Source organism: Oncorhynchus tshawytscha, linkage group LG33, assembly GCF_018296145.1.
Source record: "Oncorhynchus tshawytscha isolate Ot180627B linkage group LG33, Otsh_v2.0, whole genome shotgun sequence".
NCBI classification, from domain to species: Eukaryota; Metazoa; Chordata; class Actinopteri; order Salmoniformes; family Salmonidae; genus Oncorhynchus; species Oncorhynchus tshawytscha.
This window is the reverse complement of record NC_056461.1, coordinates 30113280-30135144: the sequence shown is the minus strand read 5'-3', so window position 1 is coordinate 30135144 and position 21865 is coordinate 30113280. Positions and strand designations below refer to the sequence as shown.

Sequence of the window (21865 nt, the reverse complement as noted above, 5' to 3'; positions counted from 1 at the left end):
GAATGTAATTGGGTGAATTCTCGAATTTAGCAAAGCTTATTGAATGTGATTTGTTGATATGGAGAGTGGGTGGGTTCAGCAACATTAATCTAAAGCTGGTGAACCATCATGGCCGCTTCCGTAGTAAGAGGTATTGGCTCTAACCTTGCTAAAAACCTTCGAGAGATTCGTCTACATTTGTGCCAGACATCGCCTGCGAGTCAAGGAGCAAGGTAATTGTATTAATTTGACAACAGTCATATTTTCGTGAAATCGAAATAGTTAGCTACTCTGTCCTCATAGCTAGCACAATATACTGCCAGGCATGCTACATGTAAACATACAGTAGTTAGCGAACAATCGCAATTTAATATAGAATAAACTCATCTGAAATCATTTGTAGATCATGCATATGTATCTAACTACAGCTCTACAACATCGTTTCTATTATGTATGTTAATATTCAACATTTACTATTAATATAAATAGAAAACCCTTGTTTATTAGCTAGCTATTTCAGTGTTATGAACTCGTATCGTAAAAAATATTGTAAAAGTTATTTAACTTGATTATTTATTATTCCATGTTCTCCAGGGATTTTGTGGAACAGCACTATGTGGAACTGAAGAAGGCAAACCCCACATTCCCCATCCTCATCAGGGAGTGCTCAGGTGTTCAGCCTAAGCTTTGGGCAAGATCTGGTGAGAGCATTGTTTCAGTAGCTAGGCGACTCACATCTGACACCACTCTATGTCAAGTCAAATGCAATGTTTATGGCCATGCATTCATTTGGTTCATTCATGTACCTGTATTGCAGATTTTGGTAAGGAGAGTAGTGTGGCCCTTGACAACATGAATGCTGACCAAGTGGCTAAGGTGCTGGAGACAGTTGTGACATCATAAGCATGACCAGCTCCCCCGAGGACACCTTTCCAACTGAGATGGAGTGTGGATTGTAAAGGACTTGTATCACATAAATCTCTATTGCTGTTCTAATAAATCTGAGGACTAACTTGTGACATTCTGCTGCATTGATATGTGTGTTAATTGTTTGTGTTCATATGAACTACATTCTATTCATAGGCATGTGCATATATTGTTAAATCTATTGTTAAAAATGTAAAAAGATACTGTCAAACTCACAAAGGCTAGCACTGTGCAATGCTCCCAATTATGGTCCGAGAGAATTAACCGGCCAGTCAGCTTTGGACTGAAAGGTTCATACACAAGTGGCTGGCAACAATATGATTTTATATTCATGCTATAGATACTTTTTCATAAGCTTTTATGAATAAAGAAACCAGATTAAGAGATTAAACCATTTTTATTGATAATGAACAATCAGAAAATGACAAATGGAAGAAAAGTTTGTTTTCACAAGAATGTGACACAAATACTGGTTTGTAAACATCGGAGTTCAGCAAATTCTCTGAGTCAGTCAGATCAGCTATCCTCCCCTGGTCCCCCAGAACCTTCCTCTGCATAGGTGTATGGGTCTAACATAAGTGCTAAAACACAAGGCTATGGGCTCAGCAATAGGATTCGTGTAGGTGCATAGTACAGTATTTGGAGTGACATTTGCTACAAGTGTTCCCCATTTTGAGTCCTAACAATCCCTTACCTTACACACAATTATGTGGAAGTGTTCACAGCTTAAAGAACAGAAATGAAAACCCACAACATGCAAGAGTACTACACCCTACAACATTATCAAGACAGCAATGCTAGACCAAGGACATATTAATACCTAATGATTGTTTTATCATTGGTTAGGACTTGGCAAATACACTGACGATGGGTTTACGTTCCATCAGGCTGTGCAAATGTGTTAGTTTCTGTGTCCCGTTTATTCAACATTTCAAATAGAATGGTATGATTATTTTGCCTTTTTCATGTCAATACATGCCTGGTTTAGCAAGCTTATAGAATATATGGTTAAAACATAGATTGTGTTGTTAGTAACACAATACAGATGTTCCCCTAAAATACATGTGGAGAACCTAAAGTACATGTGGAGAACCTAAAGTACATGTACAGGCCAGAACTCCAGTTTCCCCTTCTTTTGGTTGAAACCTCAGGCACCAGTGTGATCGAGGTGGTCTTCTGATTGACGTTGGCAGCTCCACTTCATTCCCTGGAGAAGATATCCACCATCTCCTGCAAAGTAACATTAGATTTGAGAAATGATGTAAGTCATTTTGGGCTCTGGGAAAATGACAGAATATATGATGTATATGTACCTGAAATTTCACCATTGGATTATTTCTTTTTGGAGGACTTATTTTTCTTAAGAAAAAGAAAAAAGGAAATATCAGTGCCATTATAACTATTTCATGCATCCAAATAACACTATTTGCATAATTCATAATTTTCTATTGATATGCACCTATGCCCCAGATAGTGTTTCTGTCCCATACCTTCGTCACTTCTGTGTTAGGCAAAGGTCCTGTTGAGGCTTTTACTGGTGTTTTCCATGCAGTTTTCATTTTCTCCTTTTTCTCTGTCAGCTTGTTTTTCTCTATAGAACCCAATTATAATGGAAACACACAACAAATTAACTTAATACTTAGAGAAGCAACCTTTCTTGTTTGTCCCGCATTGCACTTACTCTTTTTGTTTTTTGGGGTCTCTGGTGTAAGGCTCGGTTCAGGAGTTGAGATTGCAGAGTCTTTCACAGTGTTTTCAGCTTTAGCAGCCTTCTTCTTTTTCTTCTTTGTTTCAATGCCTGGAGTTGTATTTTCTTTCACAGCGCTCCTTTTCTCTGCAACTTTCTTCTTCTTCTTCTTCTTTTTGGGAGTCTCTAGCTCCTCCGGCTCAGGGGTGGGAGGAAGAGGCCTCTTAGCAGCTGTGGTCTTTGGAGTTTCCTTGGTCTGGTTGTTGGTTGGTGGTGTCAGGTTGGATGCTGTGTTTTTCTTGCTCTTTTTTATTTTTTTATTTTTTGGGACGAAGTCTGTTTTTTCGTCCTCTTCCGGTGACTCCCTCTCGGCCTTCGCACCTCTTCTTTTCTTCACCCTCTTTCTTTTCCTTTTCTTGAGTGACTTTGCTGACAGAACAAGAGTGGTGGAGCCAGACTCTGAAGCCGGGGTGGTATCCACCTTGGAATCGTCTGTAAAACGGAGAAAATCTATGTAACAGAAATGTTGACTATAGATGATGGTTACAGGTTACATTCAGTTATTTAGCAGGTAATAAAAGGCAACCCCTAGCCCTACCCTTTGCCTAGTAGTGGTTAAGGGTTGTTTATGGTCCAGGTATAATTATCATTAGCTTTCTCTTGTGCCTCTTTCTCTCAGGGCTCTCCAACCCTGTTCCTGAAGAGCTAATGTCCTGTAGGTTTTAACTCCAACCCTGTTCCTGGAGATCTACCCTCCTGTAGGTTTTAACTCCAACTCCAGTTGTAACTAACATGATTCATCTTATCAACCAGTTAATTTTTTAGAATCAGGTGTGCTACATTAGGGTTTGAGTTAAAACCTACAGGACACTAGCTTTCCAGGAAGAGGGTTGAAGTTAACCTACAGGATGGTAGCTCTCTGGAAACAGGGTTAGAGAGCTCTGGATAGTATACCTGATGGAGTCAGCTCCAACCCTTTTGTGTCCAGACTGGACTCATCACCATCCTCCTCTACTGCAGGCTGCCCATTCTCTTCAACCTCCCCCTTCTTCTTCTTCTTCTTCATCTCCTTCTTCTTGGGAGTTGCGTCCGTTGTCTCTTTACTCCTCTTCCTCTTTGATCCAGGTGTTGGGGTATCAGTGTTTGGCTCCTCTGTCTCTGTGGGGATTGTCTCAACAATTGTCTCAATGGTCACTTTTTCAGGCTACATGGTGACGAAAAACAGAGGGGCAACAACAATAGAATATTGTTTAGATCAAAGCAAAACTTTCAATCAAAGCATTTGGTCACTTTGATTTATTGTTTCATATCAGCCGTGCACAGGGTGTCTCCACAGACACAGGGTGTCTCCACAGACACAGGGTGTCTCCACAGACACAGGGTGTCTCCACAGACACAGGGTGTCTCCACAGACACAGGGTGTCTCCACAGACACAGGGTGTCTCCACAGACAAAGGCTTACATCATTGATTACTTTACTTACCTCCAAGTCTTCAGATGCTGAATTGGTGATAACTGGGTCAACACACTCCTTTGACTCCTCTTCTAAAGCAGTTCTGATCTCAGCAGCTAAAGATACATTTAAAAATACATTTCATAAGACTGGTAATTTACTTGTTTGACTGTATTTTGCTTGTTTTTCTCCCTCGCAGTTATTTCATTGCAAGATGATGGCAAGTCATATCTTTTTTATTTCATCCCAAACTTTATGAACAGTGTTTCTGTTGTGACTGTCCTCTCTCTGTGTTTCACTTTTGTTGAACACTCATTTTTACTTAGCTTATGTTCCTGTCATTTGTTAATTTAGATACTGCATTTTGATGTGTGGTCTGTACCTTTTCTGGCCTCAGCTCTAAAGTGATCCAAGTTGTCAGTGGAGTCCATGTATGGTTCTTCTAGACCAGGTGGGGAGAAATGGCTGGTCTTACCTGTAGCAGGGGCTTCTGATGGGAGTTCAGGGGTGTCACTCTTGTCTTCTGATGTTGTAGAGGTCACTATCTGATCCTCTGTCTTGGGCTTCTCTGAAGAAGTGTCCGTCTTTAGGACCTTCTGGGGACTCTCTTGGACCTCCTCCTCCTTTGCACTCTCTGGCCCAGAGGCAGGGGGTGTGTCCACCTCAGGGACTGTCATGGAAAGGAGGAGGTCATAGATAGCCATAGACACAGAACTAACCAAAATGCAACTACACCAAGCAAAATGGTCAACACCAAAAAACAACACATGACAGGAGTGAGGTCTGGGCTGGTGTACCTTCAGGAGGAGATCCTTCAATATCGGTTGGATCATCACTGCTGTTTTCCTCAGCTGCTGTTTCAGTTGTAGGTATGGCTGGAACAGCTTCAACCTTCTGTCAAGGCATGAAGTGCAATATGAATAAGGAACCAATATGGTGTTGGTGGAAAAATGAACAATTAGCAGTCCAGAAAGAATGTCCATGACATCCCTACATCTCCTGTACCGTACATACCTGTTGGACTGTGTTCCATGACATCCCTACATCTACCGTACCATACATACCCGTTGGACTGTGTTCCATGACATCCCTACATCTCTCGTACCGTACATACCTGTTGGGACTGTGTTCCATGACATCCCTACATCGTCCATACCGTACATACCTCTGCTGGACTGTGTTCCTCTGTACCTCCCTCCTTGCCAGCAGGAGGCGTTGCCTGGGTTTGCGTGACAGATTTCTCAGATGGTGTGGATTCTGGTTTCTGGTCACATACGTCAGATTCATTAGCACAGATAAAATACAAGGTCAATTTAATCTATGCAAGTTGAAGTTTATATAATAAATGCCACTGCCAACATTTTTACTTTGATATGCACAGTAATTATCAGTTTAATTTAGGGCTGACCCCAATTAGTTGATTGGTCGATTGTTTGGCTGTTGGTCGACCGAGGTTGTATATATTTGTTACTGCTCGACTAAACAGTACCAGTTAAAGGTTTAGACACACCTACTCATTCCAGGGTTTTTCTTTATTTTGTACTATTTTCTACATTGTAGAAAAGTAGTGAAGACATCAAAAATATGAAATAACACATATGGAATCATGTAGTAAACAAAAGTGTCAAACAAATCAAAATATATTTTATAGTTGAGATTCTTCAAAGTAGCCACCCTTTGCCTTGACGACACCTTTGCACACTCTTTGCATTCTCTCAACCAACTTCATGAGGTAGTCACCTGGAATGCCTTTCAATTAACAATTGTGCCTTGTTAAAAGTTCATTTGTGGAATTTCTTTCCTTCTTAATGCGTTTGAGCCAATCAGTTGTGTTGTGACAAGGTAGGGGTGGTATACAGAAGATAGCCATATTTGGTAAAAACCCAAGTCCATATTATGGCAAGAACAGCTCAAATAAGCAAAGAGAAACGACAGTCCATCATTACTTTAAGACATGAAGGTCAGTCAATCCAGAAAATTAAGAACTTTGAAAGTTTCTTCAAGTGCAGTCGCAAAAACCATCAATGCTATGATGAAACTGGCTCTCATGAGGACCACCACAGGAAAGGAAGACCCAGAGTTACCTCTGCTGCAGAGGATACGTTCATTCAGTTACCAGCCTCAGAAATTGCTGCCCAAATAAATGCTTCACAGAGTTCAAGTAACAGACACATCTCAACATCAACTGTTCAGAGGAGACTGCGTGAATCAGGCATTCATGGTCGAATTGCTGAAAAGAAACCACTACTAAAGGACACCAATAAGAGGAAGAGACTTGATTTGGCCAAGAATTACTAGCTATGGACATTAGAACGGTGGAAATCTGTCCTTTGAGATTTTTGGTTCCAACCACCGTGTTTTTGTGAGATGCAGAGCAGGTGAACGTATGATCTCCGCATGTGTGGTTCCCACCGTGAAGCATGGAGGAGGAGGTGTGATGGTGTGGGGGTGCTTTGCTGGTGACACTGTAAGTGATTTATTTAGAATTTAAAGCACACTTAACCAGCATGGCTACCACAGCGTTCTGCTGCAATACACCATAACATCTGGTTTGCACTTAGTGGGACTATCATTTGTTTTTCAACGGGACAATGACCCAACACACCTCCAGGCCGTGTAAGGGCTATTTGACTAAAGAGAGTGATGGAGTGCTGCATCAGATGACCTGGCCTCCACAATCACCCGACCTCAACCCAATTGAGATGGTTTGGATGAGTTGGACCGCAGAGTGAAGCAAAAGCAGCCAACATGTGTTCAGCATATGTGGGAACTCCTTCAAGACTGTTGGAAAATTATTTCAGGTGAAGCTGGTTGAGAGAATGCAACGAGTGTGCAAAGCTGTCATCAAGGCAAAGGGTGGCAACTTGAAGAATCTAAAATCTATTTGGATTTGTTTAACACTTTTTTGGTTACTACATGATTCCATAAGTGTTATTTCATAGTTTTGATGTCTTCACTACTATTCTTCAATGTAAAGAAAAACCTTGAATGAGTAGGTGTGTCCAAACTTTTGTCTGGTACTGTATATCACCAGTAGTACATTTACCTTTAATTCCTAGAATTTATAATCTACAATGTTTGTTACTCTGGTTATGTTAGTTATTTTAATGCATTAAATATTATTATTCCAGTCTTCCCCATGTCATTGTCGGAGTGGAAACATTATTAACAGAGCGCACAACCTATGCTACACTTGTGAGAAACTAGTTTTGGTTTATTTCATTTCATTTACGAGTTTGGTCAATTTAGTCATTGTCTTTTATTTGGTGCGCTCCTGTCCATGTTGAGTAAAGACGCGCACAAATAGAAGTAGGCCATAGTAGGCCATAGGCTACCTGAAAAATCTCCCCAGCTCTCTCCCTTTTGATAACCACTTAGCATGAAAGCAAAACATGTCATGCTCTGAGCTAGTTGAAACATCATAAAATATGCCTACATGATTACTTCTTATCAGTGTTTGACTTGGACTGAAATATGTTCCGGTACTCATTTTGGGTGCTGGTACCATTTATATTTAGGTGGCCATGTGTAGCCAATGTAAATTATAGGATATTTATTTTATCAGGATACTTTCGACCTGCAAGCTGCAGTTTTTATTTGTTGGCTTTATGTAGACACATTTTACATAGTTGGTTACTTTTTCATTTAGATTTGGATAGAATTTTTATTAACCACATGACAATGATTTTCAGATATGAAGCCGTTATTATAAATTAAATTAAACTGTTTCATAAAAATGTGCATATGAACGAACTGGCACACAGATGGGTAGGATTGGTAAGATAAATTTGCATTCCACATGAAAACGTTTGCCTACTCCTCATGTAGACTATTACTGGCAACTTCAGGAGAGTAATGGCAGAACCTGTGAAAGCCAGCAGGAGAGGGAGGAGAATAGTGGAGTCAGGTTCTCTTCTGGTTATCTAGATCTCTGGCGCCATCATGAGGCATTTGTCTTATTTCATCAAACCATAAGCTTTAAGCCTCAGACAAGCTCAATGCATAAAGTGATTTTTGTTAAAACACATAGGGTGTGTCTATATATGGAAAAATACAACGTTCTTTTTGGACCAGACGACTTTCGGTCGACAAAGATTTGTTTTAGTCCGGGACAGCCCTAGTTAAATTTGATGGGCTATGAGACTGACCGATGGTGTTTCTTCATCCTCACTGTCTGAGGAATCTTTGTCCTCCTCCTGTACTGGAGTTGAAGGTTTGGCTACGGAGGTAGCAGTGACCTTCTGTAGAAACAAAAACAAATAAACAGAATGTAGGTACAACTGCAGACGCCAAATCATCACCAAAAACACATTAGAACAGGTTAATAACATATGACTTACTTTAGCTGGCTTGCCCTCCTCAGTGTCAGACTCATCACTGTCCGAGCTGTCGGCCTTCTTAGCTGCAGCAGGGGCCTTGGGTGTGGTTTTAGCCGGGCTGGAAGTGGGCTTGGCAGGGGCCTGCCTGGCTGGAGCCTCATCCTCACTGTCAGAGGAATCTGAGCTGTCAGTCTCCATCTTAGCAGCTGCTGCTGGGGTCTTAGGAGAGGCTTTGGCCTTGCTTGGGGTTGAGACTGGGGTGGTTTTCTGCTTGGTAGTAGATTCAGGTTTAAGAAGGTTCTAGGATTATACACCAATTTATCCTCAGTATTATCACAGGATTAACACCACTATCAAATCATATATTTCTGGCATATGATACAGACCTTTACAGGAGCCTCCTCCTCACTGTCTGAGTCGGAGCTGTCGCTGTCAGAGCTCTGTGTTTTCTTCCCTGCAGCAGGGGTCTTGGGAGCACTGGGGGTGACTGCACTGGGTTTCACTGGGGCTGCTGGGCTCGCCTTGGCTGGTTTCACAGGAGCAGCTTTAGCCTGACTCGGGGTGACTGCACTGGGTTTCACTGGGGCTGCTGGGATCGCCTTGGCTGGTTTCACAGGAGCAGCTTTGGGTGTCTGTGCAGGTTTCTGGAACAAATAATTATTTCAGAAATAAAACAACTCAATATTTGTTTTTCTTATTGACAAGTGGAAGTGGTTTAATGACTATTTCTCAAGTGTGACATACCTTGACAGTAACCTCCTCTTCACTGTCTGAGGTGTCACTGTCTGAGGTCTCTGCTTTACTGGGAGCTGTAGGGGTGGCTGGAGTCTTACTGGGAGCTGAGGCCTTACTGGGAGCTGAGGCCTTACTGGGAGCTGAGGCCTTACTGGGAGCTGCCTCTATGACTGTAGCAGGAGTCTGAAACACAAATCCACACAGAGAAGTGTCAATAAACAACATTATAGTTGTACATTTTCGAGACATGATTCCACAGAAAAAAAGCTGTTTGCGTGTTCTAATAGCGCAAATATTCTTTCATCTGCATGAAAGGAATGTCCTCCTCACTGCTGTCACTGTCTGAGCTCTCTGCTGGTTTTGAGGGAGTGATAGCTAGTTTGCTGGACTTCACTGGTTCTGGTGATTTCACTGCTACAGCCTTGACTGGAGCAGCTTCCCCCAGCTTGGTCTTAGGGAGAGAGCAGATGCAGATCTGGAGACTATCACAGAAGTAATGACTTTTGGTGTTTATGGTCTACTGCACTTCCTATGACCTACAGTAGATCAAGTTGTGCGTTGTACAGTAAATGGGATCTATATAGTAGGATTATTTTACAAACCTTAGGAGCCTCCTCCTCACTGTCTGAGTCAGAGCTGTTGCTGTCAGAGCTCTGTGCTTTCTTCTCTGCAGCAGGAGTCTTGGCAGCAGCTTTAGCCTGACTGGGGTTGACTACACTGGGCTTCACTGGGGCTGCTGGGATCGCCTTGGCTGCTTTCACAGGAGCAGCTTTCAGGGTCTGTGTTGATTTCTGAAACCAAAAAATATATCAAGGTATTATATCAGGAATAAAACCAACTCAATATTTGTTTTTATTAGTGACAAGGAGAAATGGTTAAATTACTATTTCTCAGGTGTGACTTACCTTTTCAGTTAACTCATCTTCACTGTCTGAGTCAGAGCTGTCGCTGTCAGAGCTCTGTGCTTTCTTGCCTGCAGCAGGAGTCTTGGGAGCAGCTGTAGCCTGACTGGGGATGACTACACTGGGCTTCACTGGGGCTGCTGGGCTCGCCTTGGCTGCTTTCACAGGAGCAGCTTTCAGGGTCTGTGTTGATTTCTGAAACAAAAATTTATATGAAGGCATTATATCAGGAATAAAACCAACTCAATATTTGTTTTTATTAGTGACAAGAAATGGTTTAATTACTATACTGAACAAAAATATGAACAATTTCAAAGATTTTACTGAGTTACACTTCATAAAAGGAAATCCATCAATTGAAATCAATTGATTAAGCCCTAATCTATGGATTTAACATGACTGGGCAGTGGTGCAGCCATGGGTGGGCCTTGGAGGGCATAAGCCCATCCATTTGGCAGCCAGGCCCACCCACCGGGGAGCTAGGCCCAGCCAATCAGAATTAGTTTTTCAACACAAAAGGGCTTTTACAGACAGAAATACCCCTCAGCACCCCACCCTCCTCAGACAATCCGGCAGGTGAAGAAGCCGGTTGTGGAGGTCCTGGGCTGGCATGGTTACACATTGTCTGCCGCTGTGAGGCCGGTTGGATGTACTGCCAAATTCTCCAAAATGATGTTGGAGGCAGCTTATGGTAGAGAAATTAACATTCAATTCTATGGCAACAGCTCTGGTGAACATTCCTGCAATCAGCATACCAACTGCACGCTCCCTCAGAACTTGAGACGTGTGGCATTGTTTTGTGTGACAAAACTGCACATTTTAAAGTGGCCTTTTATTGTCGCCAGCACAAGGTGCACCTGTGTAATAATCATGCTGTTTACCCAGAATCTTGATATGCCACACCAGTCAGGTGGGTGGATTATCCTGGCAAAGGAGAAATGCTCACTAACAGGGATGTAAACAAATTTGTGCACAAAATTAGAGAGAAATAAGCTTTTAGTGCGTACGGAACATTACTGGGATCTTTTATTTCACCTCATGAAACATGGGACCCTCACTTTACATGTTGAATTTATATTTTTGTTCAGTGTATTTCTCAAGTGTGACTTACCTTTACAGTTAACTCATCTTCACTGTCTGAGTCAGAGCTGTCAGAGCTCTGTGCTTTCTTCTCTGCAGCAGGAGTCTTGGCAGCAGCTTTAGCCTGACTGGGGGTGACTACACTGGGCTTCACTGGGGCTGCTGGGATCGCCTTGGCTGGTTTCACAGGAGCAGCTTTCAGGGTCTGTGTTGATTTCTGAAACAAAAATTTATATGAAGGCATTATATCAGGAATAAAACCAACTCAATATTTGTTTTTATTAGTGACAAGGAGAAATGGTTAAATTACTATTTCTCAGGTGTGACTTACCTTTTCAGTTAACTCATCTTCACTGTCTGAGTCAGAGCTGTCGCTGTCAGAGCTCTGTGCTTTCTTGCCTGCAGCAGGAGTCTTGGGAGCAGCTGTAGCCTGACTGGGGATGACTATACTGGGCTTCACTGGGGCTGCTGGGATCGCCTTGGCTGCTTTCACAGGAGCAGCTTTCAGGGTCTGTGTTGATTTCTGAAACAAATAATTATATCAAGCTCTTCAAGAAAATAAACTTGCTATAGGACAGGGTAGCATGATATTAGTCAGTTGTGACCTACCTTTACAGGAGCCTCCTCCTCAGTGTCATCACTGTCACTGTCTGAGCTGTTTGTTGGTTTTTTAATAGGGGTGGATTTCACTGCTTCTGCCTTGACCAGAGTTGCAGCCACAGGCTTGGCTTTGGGTGTCGCCACAGGTTTCTGGAACAGAGACAAATGAAACATGGCATTAGAACCATGTTTCCTGGTCGGTGTCACAGACAGTCACTCGAAGCTGAGCGCCATTATAGAGCTTGTCAGGCTAGAGCCAAGGGGATTGACCCTGTCCAAACAGAGTTACAGGACCATGGGTCACTGCTTCAACACAAAGACAGAGGAGCAGTACAGTCCTGCCAAATACAAACTGTCCACGGGGGTGTTAGCTGTGAATTTAGAGGACTATAATAATATCTATGCCAATGTTCACACACATCATTACAGTGACTGGACGACAGATATGGTTGTCTGTGTATCTCTACTGTTAAAGTTGATTCATAAAAAATACTGTACAATGGGTCAAAGGAAGTTCAGGAAGTCACCAATCATTGTGCTCCGAGTTTTTATTATATGACTTCCCAGCTTGTATGTCATAGAATATATTTCAGACTCAAGCTTAAATTTGTGTGAGAGCATTACTGTAGTCAGGTGTCATTAGGATTCACCTTTTTAGGAGCCTCCTCCTCACTGTCTGAGTCAGAGCTGTCGCTGTCAGAGCTCTGTGTTTTCTTCCCTGCAGCAGGAGTCTTGGGAGCAACTGTAGCCTGACTGGGGGTGACTACACTGGGCTTTACTGGGGCTGCTGGGATCGCCTTGGCTGGTTTCATAAGAGCAGCCGTAGATGTTAGTTTCTAAAAACACAGAAGAGTGAAGATGGAAAGACAAATGCATGGCATTCAGGCGTTGTCGAATAACCATGCTATTACCTAGGAGTAACCATTACCAGTCCAATAATTTAGCTGAAATTAATTTAATTTACAATGATTCAGGTGTGACATACCTTGACAGTAACCTCCTCTTCACTGTCTGAACTCTCTGCTTTACTGGGAGCTGTGGGGATGGCTGGAGTCTTACTGGGAGCTGAGGCCTTACTGGGAATGACAACAGTCTGAAATACACAGAGTAAACATTTCATAAATCTGAATTTTACAGAATGTAGTTATAACACAATTGTCGTAAGAGCCCTCACCTGTGATGGATGAATCTCATTCTCACTGTCTGATTCGCTGTTCCCGTCTACATGTTTTGAGGGCGTAGTGGTAGGGACAGCTGAAGAGGCCTTTGGGGTGACAGTATCTCCCTGGAAGAGAGGTAAGCATTCAGACACATGGGATACACAGTCAATTTCATACAATGTATATACCTCATTTATCAAGAAAGCCTTTATCCTCCAAATGGAACACCATGTTTCACCTGTGTGAGGGGAATCTCCTCCTTGCTCTCAGAGTCGCTGTCTGAGCTCACTGCTGGTTTTAAAGGGGTGACCGCTGGTACAGGGGCTGATGTTTCCACTGTCCCGTTACTGACTGGAGTAGATGACAACTTCGATAATGACACAGAAATCGGAATGTCAGTAGTCAGCAACTATATCAAATGGAGCTAAATAACTATAAATACTGTATTATATCTGTGTTATGATTGTTTTAAGCATCCTAGAAACATTGAACAATCTTCAATTTGCTAATCCAAACCTATTCAAGTCCCCAAAAGGCTGTATTGTCGTAACATAAATCTCTACACCACACACACACACACACACATATATATATACACATACACATATATATATACACATAAATACGTATATATATATGTATATATATATATATATATATAAATATGTATATATATATATATATATAAATATGTATATATATATATATATATATATATATATATATACATACATATTTATATATATATATACATATGGCTATATGTCGCCACAGGTATCATAGAGACAAATATATGGCATAAATGTTTCCTGGTCGGTATATCAAATATATAGGGTTGTCAGGCTAGATAAGGGGATTGACCCTATATCCAAACAGAGTTACAGGATATGGGTATATATATATATAACACAAAGACAGAGGATAGTATAAATTTATCCTGCCAAATACAAACTGTCCACGGGGGTGTTAGCTACAATTTAGAGGACTATAATAATATCTATGCCAATGTTCACACATCATTACAGTGACTGGACGACAGATAATATATGTCTATATCTCTACTGCTAAAGTGATTCATAAAAAATACTGTACAATGGGTCATATGAAGTTCAGGGAAGTATAATCATTGTATACAGCTTTTATTATATACTATCCAGCTTGTATGTCATATAATATATATTATATCAATATATAAATATATATACATATATAAATATACATTGTATATGTGATATTATAGCATATACTGTAGTCAGGTGTCATTAGATATACCTTTAGGGAGCCTACTGTCTGATATACATGTCTGTGTTTTCTTCCCTGCAGCAGGAGTCTTGGGAGCAATGTATATGTGATGGGGTGACTACACTGGGCTTATGGGGCTGCTAATATGTGTTATATGGTTTCCATAAGAGCATGTATGTAGATGCTAGTTTCTAAAACACAGAAGAGTGAAGATGGAAAGACATAATAATAATATGGCATTCAGGCTTTATCGAATAACCATGCTATTACCTAGGAGTAACCATTACCAGTCCAATAATATTAGCTGAAATTAATTTAATTTATAATGATTCAGGTTTGACATATATATATTGACAGTAACCTCCTCTTCACTGTCTGAATATATTTACTGGGAGCTGTGGGGATGGCTGGAGTCTTACTATAGCTGAGGCCTTACTGGGAATGACAACATATGAAATAATATATATATATATATATACATATATATATTTACATAAATATATAATTAAATATTACATACATATATATACATAGTTATAACATATATAAATATGGGTATATACATAGAGCATACATATGTGATGGATGATATATATAACAAACATGTATGACATACATACATTACCGTACATATATATTTTGATACATAGTGGTAGGGACATATGAAGAGGCCTTTGGGGTGACAGTATCTCCCTGGAATAGAGGTATACATTAGACATATATACACAGTCATATTATATACAATGTATATACCTCATTTATCAAGAAAGCCTTTATACCTCCAAATGGAACACATACATCACATGTACAGGGGAATATACTACATACATATATATATATGAGCTACTGCTAAATAGGGGTACCGCTGGTACAGGGGCTATGTTTCCACTATCCTATATACTGGATAGATGATAAACTATAATGACACAGAAATCGGAATGTCAGTAGTCAGCATATATACAAATGGAGCTAAACAACTATAAATACTGTATTATATCTGTGTTATGATTGTTTTAATATCCTAGAAACATTGAACAATCTTCACCTACACATATATACAGTGCCTTGCGAAAGTATTCGGCCCCCTTGAACTTTGCGACCTTTTGCCACATTTCAGGCTTCAAACATAAAGATATAAAACTGTATTTTTTGTGAAGAATCAACAACAAGTGGGACACAATCATGAAGTGGAACGACATTTATATTTCAAACTTTTTTAACAAATCAAAAACTGAAAAATTGGGCGTGCAAAATTATTCAGCCCCTTTACTTTCAGTGCAGCAAACTCTCTCCAGAAGTTCAGTGAGGATCTCTGAATGATCCAATGTTGACCTAAATGACTAATGATGATAAATACAATCCACCTGTGTGTAATCAAGTCTCCGTATAAATGCACCTGCACTGTGATAGTCTCAGAGGTCCGTTAAAAGCGCAGAGAGCATCATGAAGAACAAGGAACACACCAGGCAGGTCCGAGATACTGTTGTGAAGAAGTTTAAAGCGGTTGGATACAAAAAGATTTCCCAAGCTTTAAACATCCCAAGGAGCACTGTGCAAGCGATAATATTGAAATGGAAGGAGTATCAGACCACTGCAAATCTACCAAGACCTGGCCGTCCCTCTAAACTTTCAGCTCATACAAGGAGAAGACTGATCAGAGATGCAGCCAAGAGGCCCATGATCACTCTGGATGAACTGCAGAGATCTACAGCTGAGGTGGGAGACTCTGTCCATAGGACAACAATCAGTAGTATATTGCACAAATCTGGCCTTTATGGAAGAGTGGCAAGAATAAAGCCATTTCTTAAAGATATCCATAAAAAGTGTCGTTTAAAGTTTGCCACAAGCCCGCTGGGAGACACACCAAACATGTGGAAGAAGGTGCTCTGGTCAGATGAAACCAAAATTGAACTTTTTGGCAACAATGCAAAACGTTATGTTTGGTGTAAAAGCAACACAGCTCATCACCCTGAACACACCATCCCCACTGTCAAACATGGTGGTGGCAGCATCATGGTTTGGGCCTGCTTTTCTTCAGCAGGGACAGGGAAGATGGTTCAAATTGATGGGAAGATGGATGGAGCCAAATACAGGACCATTCTGGAAGAAAACCTGATGAAGTCTGTAAAAGACCTGAGACTGGGATGGAGATTTGTCTTCCAACAAGACAATGATCCAAAACATAAAGCAAAATCTACAATGGAATGGTTCAAAAATAAACATATCCAGGTGTTAGAATGGCCAAGTCAAAGTCCAGACCTGAATCCAATCGAGAATCTGTGGAAAGAACTGAAAACTGCTGTTCACAAATGCTCTCCATCCAACCTCCCTGAGCTCGAGCTGTTTTGCAAGGAGGAATGGGAAAAAATTTCAGTCTCTCGATGTGCAAAACTGATAGAGACATACCCCAAGCGACTTACAGCTGTAATCGCAGCAAAGGTGGCGCTACAAAGTATTAACTTAAGGGGGCTGAATAATTTTGCACGCCCAATTTTTCAGTTTTTGATTTGTTCAAAAAGTTTGAAATATCCAATAAATGTCGTTCCACTTCATGATTGTGTCCCACTTGTTGTTGATTCTTCACAAAAAAATACAGTTTTATATCTTTATGTTTGAAGCCTGAAATGTGGCAAAAGGTCGCAAAGTTCAAGGGGGCCGAATACTTTCGCAAGGCACTGTATATACACACATACATATATATAGCTCTGGTGCCAAGGCCCAACCCAAATCACAGCTCCTCCTCTATCTACCCACCTCATCCTGTGGGACCGACTCCTCATTCTCTGGGGTTGCACCCTGGGGTGTGTGGGGGGCAGGAGGTAGAGAATCTGAAAAACAGCTGAGTAATGAGGAATGCTGAATTTACACTGTTGATCACGTGCAACTATGAATGCCAGATGGGGCGGTAGGTAGCCCAGCGGCTAAGGAGTTGGGCCTGTAGCTGAAGGGTGGCCAATTCGAATTCCGGGCCAGGGTGCTGGAAAAGGGGGGAATTGATCTGGCAACTGGAGGGCTGCTATGTTCACATCCTGAAAACATTACCCTACCGTTGGGCAGCTTGACCCATGTAGCTTTACCATAGTGCTTGTCTCAATTATGTGTGCCCTCTGAGAGGGAGGTTGAGAACGGAACAGAAGAAACATTTTCATTTTTCACCTTAGCATGGACAATAAAGTTTTATTGTATCAAGTCTATCTTCTCTGTGGAACAGTTTAATGCTGTTTTTTGGTTGATTAATAAGAGTTTGTGAATTTGATACACTGTGAACATTATATTTAATGTAGGGCAGGAGGTCTGGTAGCCTACCAATTGGTTTTGAGTCCACATCTTCTTCTTCTTTGGTTGATGGATCGGCCTTAATCTTCTTCAGGGTGGTGGAATCCACTTCAGGCTCTTGTTTTGGATTTTGTCCAATTTCCGAGACCCTGAAAATGTGTTATGGCAGCAGTACATAACAAATGATTTACCTTAACATGCCATGACATGTTGACATTTAAGTAATTTAGTAGATGCTCTTATCCAGAGTGTCTTACAGGAGCAACTATGGTTAAGTGCCTTGCTCAAGGGCACATTGGCAGATTTCTTTTCACCTAGTCAAGCTCAGGGTTCAAACCAGCGACTTTTCAGTTACTGGCCCAACGCTCTTAACCACTGGGCTACCTGCCGCCCAAAGGCACATAGTACATTATGTTATATAGGCACTGCATAATGACAATATGTGCCTGAGGCAAACTAAACGAATATGACATATTATACAATACTTACTTGGTCCAACTTGTGTAGATGTCATGTAAAGAGGTGATCTCTTCTGGTGCTTCCATCTACAGGTCACCAAAAGCATAAATGCATGATGAATGATGTAGAGTATTTTATATTAAATACGTCTCTATACATTTTGGAAAAAGTATTAAAGACAACTGAATACATTCACAATTGCTGTAAATACATTTATTAATCTGAAAAACAAGTAGACGAAGATCATTTCGCAACAACGACAATGGTGCGCATTTCACAAAATGTACAGTGCCACCATTCATGGCCCCAACGTGTGTTCAACTGTTACATAATGTTCTACATCAGTTATGGCTGACTAAATCCAAGGTAGAGATTCAGAAAGACGCACCATTCAAAGGGAAAGTCAATTGCAAACATTTACATAAATGTAGGTTTATTCAGATACAAAATATTGAAAATAATTCAAGCAAATCTCACCTAATATTAAATTACACTACTTAAATCCTGGATAACCACACATATTTCAAAATGGTCAAATACACTATGTGCTAATACAGGTTTAATGAGAAGTTGAAACGAGAAAAAAAAGAGAGTTGGATAGTATCAAAACATACCTGAGTTACATGTTTTTTCAGCACGTTTGCAGCCTTCTGGTAACCATTCTCCTTTAAATGCTGATAAATCAAATAAAGCAAGGCACTATTTGATGCACTCGGGTCCTTTGAAGTCATCGTTTTAAGGTAGAACGACTAGCACAATCAAAATAATCAATTAAATGGCTTTAATCTACTGATTAAGAGCTCTTCATCCTCACTGTCTGCAGGAATTTGCCATGTACTTACAGCGACTACGCCCCCTTCGATGTGCATGATGGGACATGTAGTGAAGTGCACCTGAGTCTTTTAATTGGTCCAGCATTTCTCACTGACTTGACACTACCTTGTTGCTACTTAAAATGTGGTGTTATCATCTCACAATGATCTAACAATTCCATACATATAGAGACGTAACATATTATAAGCCTTATAATAGGATTATTATAAAGGCTCATGCATGCTTATAACAAGCAACAAAGCATTATACCCGCAGCGTCATCAATGATGTCAGGACCATGTGAGTGACATGTGTCCTGGGGATTTAGAACCATTGCATTTGAGAGTCAAATTCTTACACAATTATCAGCAATACATTACACAGTACACGATACAAGGGTGTGATCCCCTCTTAAATGTGTATAACAAACTAAACGTAGGTTTAGGTATAAGGTAAAACCTTTTGGCATTTTTATGACCCACCAAATAGATACAATCCTTTTGATTTGTCCCAATCCACCTGTGGGTCTCAAACCATCGTTTGTAAACTCATGCCGCGTACAAAACAACTGTGAACTCTGAAAAATACGAGGTCAAATCATGACGTTAGTGATCTTTAGGTCGGAAAGTCGGAGCTCTAGAAAGAGGCCCAAGTTCCCGAGTTGGATGACCGTTCACATCGATTTTCCCATTCGGTGCTCGTTGTTTCCGAGTTCCCAGTTGTTTTGAACGCACCAAAATCGGAAGAGATTTCCGAGTTACCAGTTGTTTTGAACGTGGATCGTGGCAGAGTAACGTAGGACTGTGCCGTCATAAATGTATTTATTGGTTTTCAATTCATCAACATAACACACGATGGCGTCAAACACCCTGTAAACTCTCCCAGAAATGAAACAACAAAAGGCTGTGCAAAGGAATATAGGACAATATCTGAAACAGATTATTCTACCAAAATGGCATTATGTTGGGTGTCAGTTAAAGTAGGAGAGGGGACATTTCAAAACGGGCTGCAGGTAGCCTAGTGGTTAGAGCGTTGGCCCAGAAACCGTAAAATTGCTGGATCTAATTCCTGAGTTGACAAGGTAAAAATCTGTCGTTCTGCCCCTGAACAGTTAACCCACTGTTCCCCGGTAGGCTGTCATTGTAAATAAGATTTTGTTCTTTATTGACTTGCCTAGTTAAATAAAATAAAATGGGCACAAGCTCGAACACATGACTGAAAATGACAGTTTCAAAAACTGAAACTGAGAAGATAATGTTACAGTACAAAGTGGCCTGTGGTATTTATCAGTATAATATTAAATAATTGTGCTGCATTAACAAGAAACCCACACAGAAATCCATTCAGTTTGTGCTGAGGGAAACAACAAGAACAACTCGTCATAAAGTACACATTTTCTAATCTGATGTCATACCTCGCTCTGGTAGAGAATAGATATGGCCTAAATCACCCCAACCAAACAACAGACTCTTCCTGTTCAAACCATGGTTTATCCCAATGAGCACAAGACGTTGAAAAGACGTATTGTGCTCACTGGGATGGGAGTAGTATCGATATTATCGATATCGATATTATCAGGGGCGCAATTTTAGAAATGTAGCCATTTTTGATCCAGTCGGATAACACTTCTAACAGCCAACCCTGACCGTTCGGAGGCGTTCGCATGGTCCTAAAGCACACTAATTGCCTCGTTTTTGTGTTAAAAAAAAAATATCACATTCCAATTAAAAAACTGGGGGTGGGGGGGGATTTTTTTGTGAAAGTTGCGCCCCTAGATATTATTGTCAATGCGCCACTAATATCATACTGGCTATTTTACTCCCTGAATGAATATCATGACCAAACTGTCAGATATGCTGGAACAGATGTGTGACTTCTAGTGAGTCGTTTAAGCATAAGAAATGTGATTGCTAACCACATGAGCATAGTCTTGTGATGGGACATGACATGTTTGCCTGTTGCCCTCCACCTCTAACCCTAACCCTTCCTCTGGCCTGACCACTTTAATAACAGATTTACTAAAAGTAGGAACATGTTCAAACATGAATTATAATTGACAGCCATTCACTAAGACATATATTGGATTTCAAAGACCTTTTGACTTATTTTTGCGTTCTTATCATTATTTCATACCCATTACTACCTCATAGGTCCAGCAGAAGGGACAGGTCAGAAGTCACGTATGTGGACCAGTTTAGGAGCGACACCAGACTGGAGTAGCAGGAGATTGTGACCGGCAGCTCTGGAAGACCCACCTTTCATCCCGTCAACACCAGACAATGACTACAGTGACTATTCCATTGAATTAGACTTGCGAAAAGCTAACTCTACATTTTTGTAACTTAGCAGATGCTCTTATCCAGAGTGACTTACAGGAGCAAATCAAAAGATTTTTCACCTAGTCAGCTCAAGGATTCGAACCATCTACCTTTCAGCTACTGGCTCAACACTCTTAATCACTAGGCTACCTGCCACCTAGTAAAGGGGAAATGAATGCCCATTGACAACTCTCCTGTTGGCTGTTATTTTGCGCCAAGGGATGAGAGAGAGGAGAAAGGAAGAAAATCTTTTCCCCCTGCAAAGACAATCTTACATGGGTTTACAGAGGAACTTCTGTCATTAAACCTGTTTCAATCAGTGTAGACGCAAGGTTCCAGAGGGAAACCTTATTTAACGCCAGAACAAATCCTAGGAATGGTTTGGTATTATTATTGCAGTCTACTAAAGACTAACACCCTGCTAGCTTACTGCAAGCGTTACTAATACACCCCCTCTCAAAGCAGCTCTCCATTGAGGAAGTTTACACATGCATCTACTGTCCATATTCTGTGGCCTGATACACCCCCACCACCACAGAGGACAATGAATCCATCAATTCAATGGAAAATGAATAAAGTTAACTCTCGTACTCTCTGTTTTGTTGGAATTTCCCCCTTCACAAAGATGTACAGTTTCGAAGTTATTAAAGCTGTCTCTTTATAAATACCTATTTCCTATGTAGTGTGGGAGGGTAGGACTTTCAAGGACAGAAGGCAAGCAGAAAGTTTCAATAACCTCAGTAACGGAACTATGAAAGGCAGCTCTTATGAACTGACATTGAAGCACTTCCCTCTCCAGTGGACTGGAGAGAGAAAAGCAATGTTCAGTGGTGGAATGGTACAGAGTTGTATAACAACCTGCACTGTCCGTCTCCCAATGCCCAGGCGCACCAGAAATATCCAGCTGCACCTTCC

At 40.9% G+C, this 21865-nt stretch overlaps 2 protein-coding genes across 5 annotated transcripts; one reads left to right on the top strand and one right to left on the bottom strand.

Annotated features, from left to right (window-relative positions):
• Positions 1 to 52: 52 nt before the first annotated feature.
• LOC112231130 (NADH dehydrogenase [ubiquinone] 1 alpha subcomplex subunit 2) lies at positions 53 to 998 on the top strand. Its single transcript, XM_024397703.2, has 3 exons — positions 53 to 212; positions 574 to 680; positions 797 to 998. The coding sequence occupies exons 1-3, from the start codon at positions 109 to 111 to the stop codon at positions 880 to 882; spliced, it is 297 nt and encodes a 98-aa protein (XP_024253471.1). The 5' UTR covers positions 53 to 108; the 3' UTR covers positions 883 to 998.
• Positions 999 to 1284: 286 nt separating this feature from the next.
• Positions 1285 to 18694, bottom strand: LOC112231128 (nucleolar protein dao-5). 4 transcript variants are annotated; one of them, XM_024397698.1, is made up of 26 exons: positions 18434 to 18694; positions 17850 to 17905; positions 17391 to 17509; positions 16839 to 16912; positions 13081 to 13209; positions 12857 to 12967; positions 12668 to 12775; positions 12333 to 12518; positions 11692 to 11832; positions 11414 to 11605; positions 11114 to 11299; positions 10006 to 10197; positions 9703 to 9891; positions 9110 to 9283; positions 8752 to 9009; positions 8387 to 8665; positions 8195 to 8287; positions 5212 to 5310; positions 4844 to 4940; positions 4522 to 4716; positions 4077 to 4162; positions 3548 to 3797; positions 2588 to 3085; positions 2397 to 2497; positions 2220 to 2265; positions 1285 to 2136 (listed from the first exon to the last, which is right to left on the bottom strand). In XM_024397698.1, the coding sequence occupies exons 1-25, from the start codon at positions 18548 to 18550 to the stop codon at positions 2239 to 2241; spliced, it is 3957 nt and encodes a 1318-aa protein (XP_024253466.1). In that variant the 5' UTR covers positions 18551 to 18694; the 3' UTR covers positions 1285 to 2136; positions 2220 to 2238. The 4 variants fall into 4 exon arrangements, with proteins under 4 accessions (XP_024253466.1, XP_024253467.1, XP_024253468.1 ...); XM_024397699.2 differs by having other exon boundaries at positions 8387 to 8632; positions 18434 to 18693; XM_024397700.1 differs by lacking the exon at positions 11114 to 11299.
• Positions 18695 to 21865: the final 3171 nt, after the last annotated feature.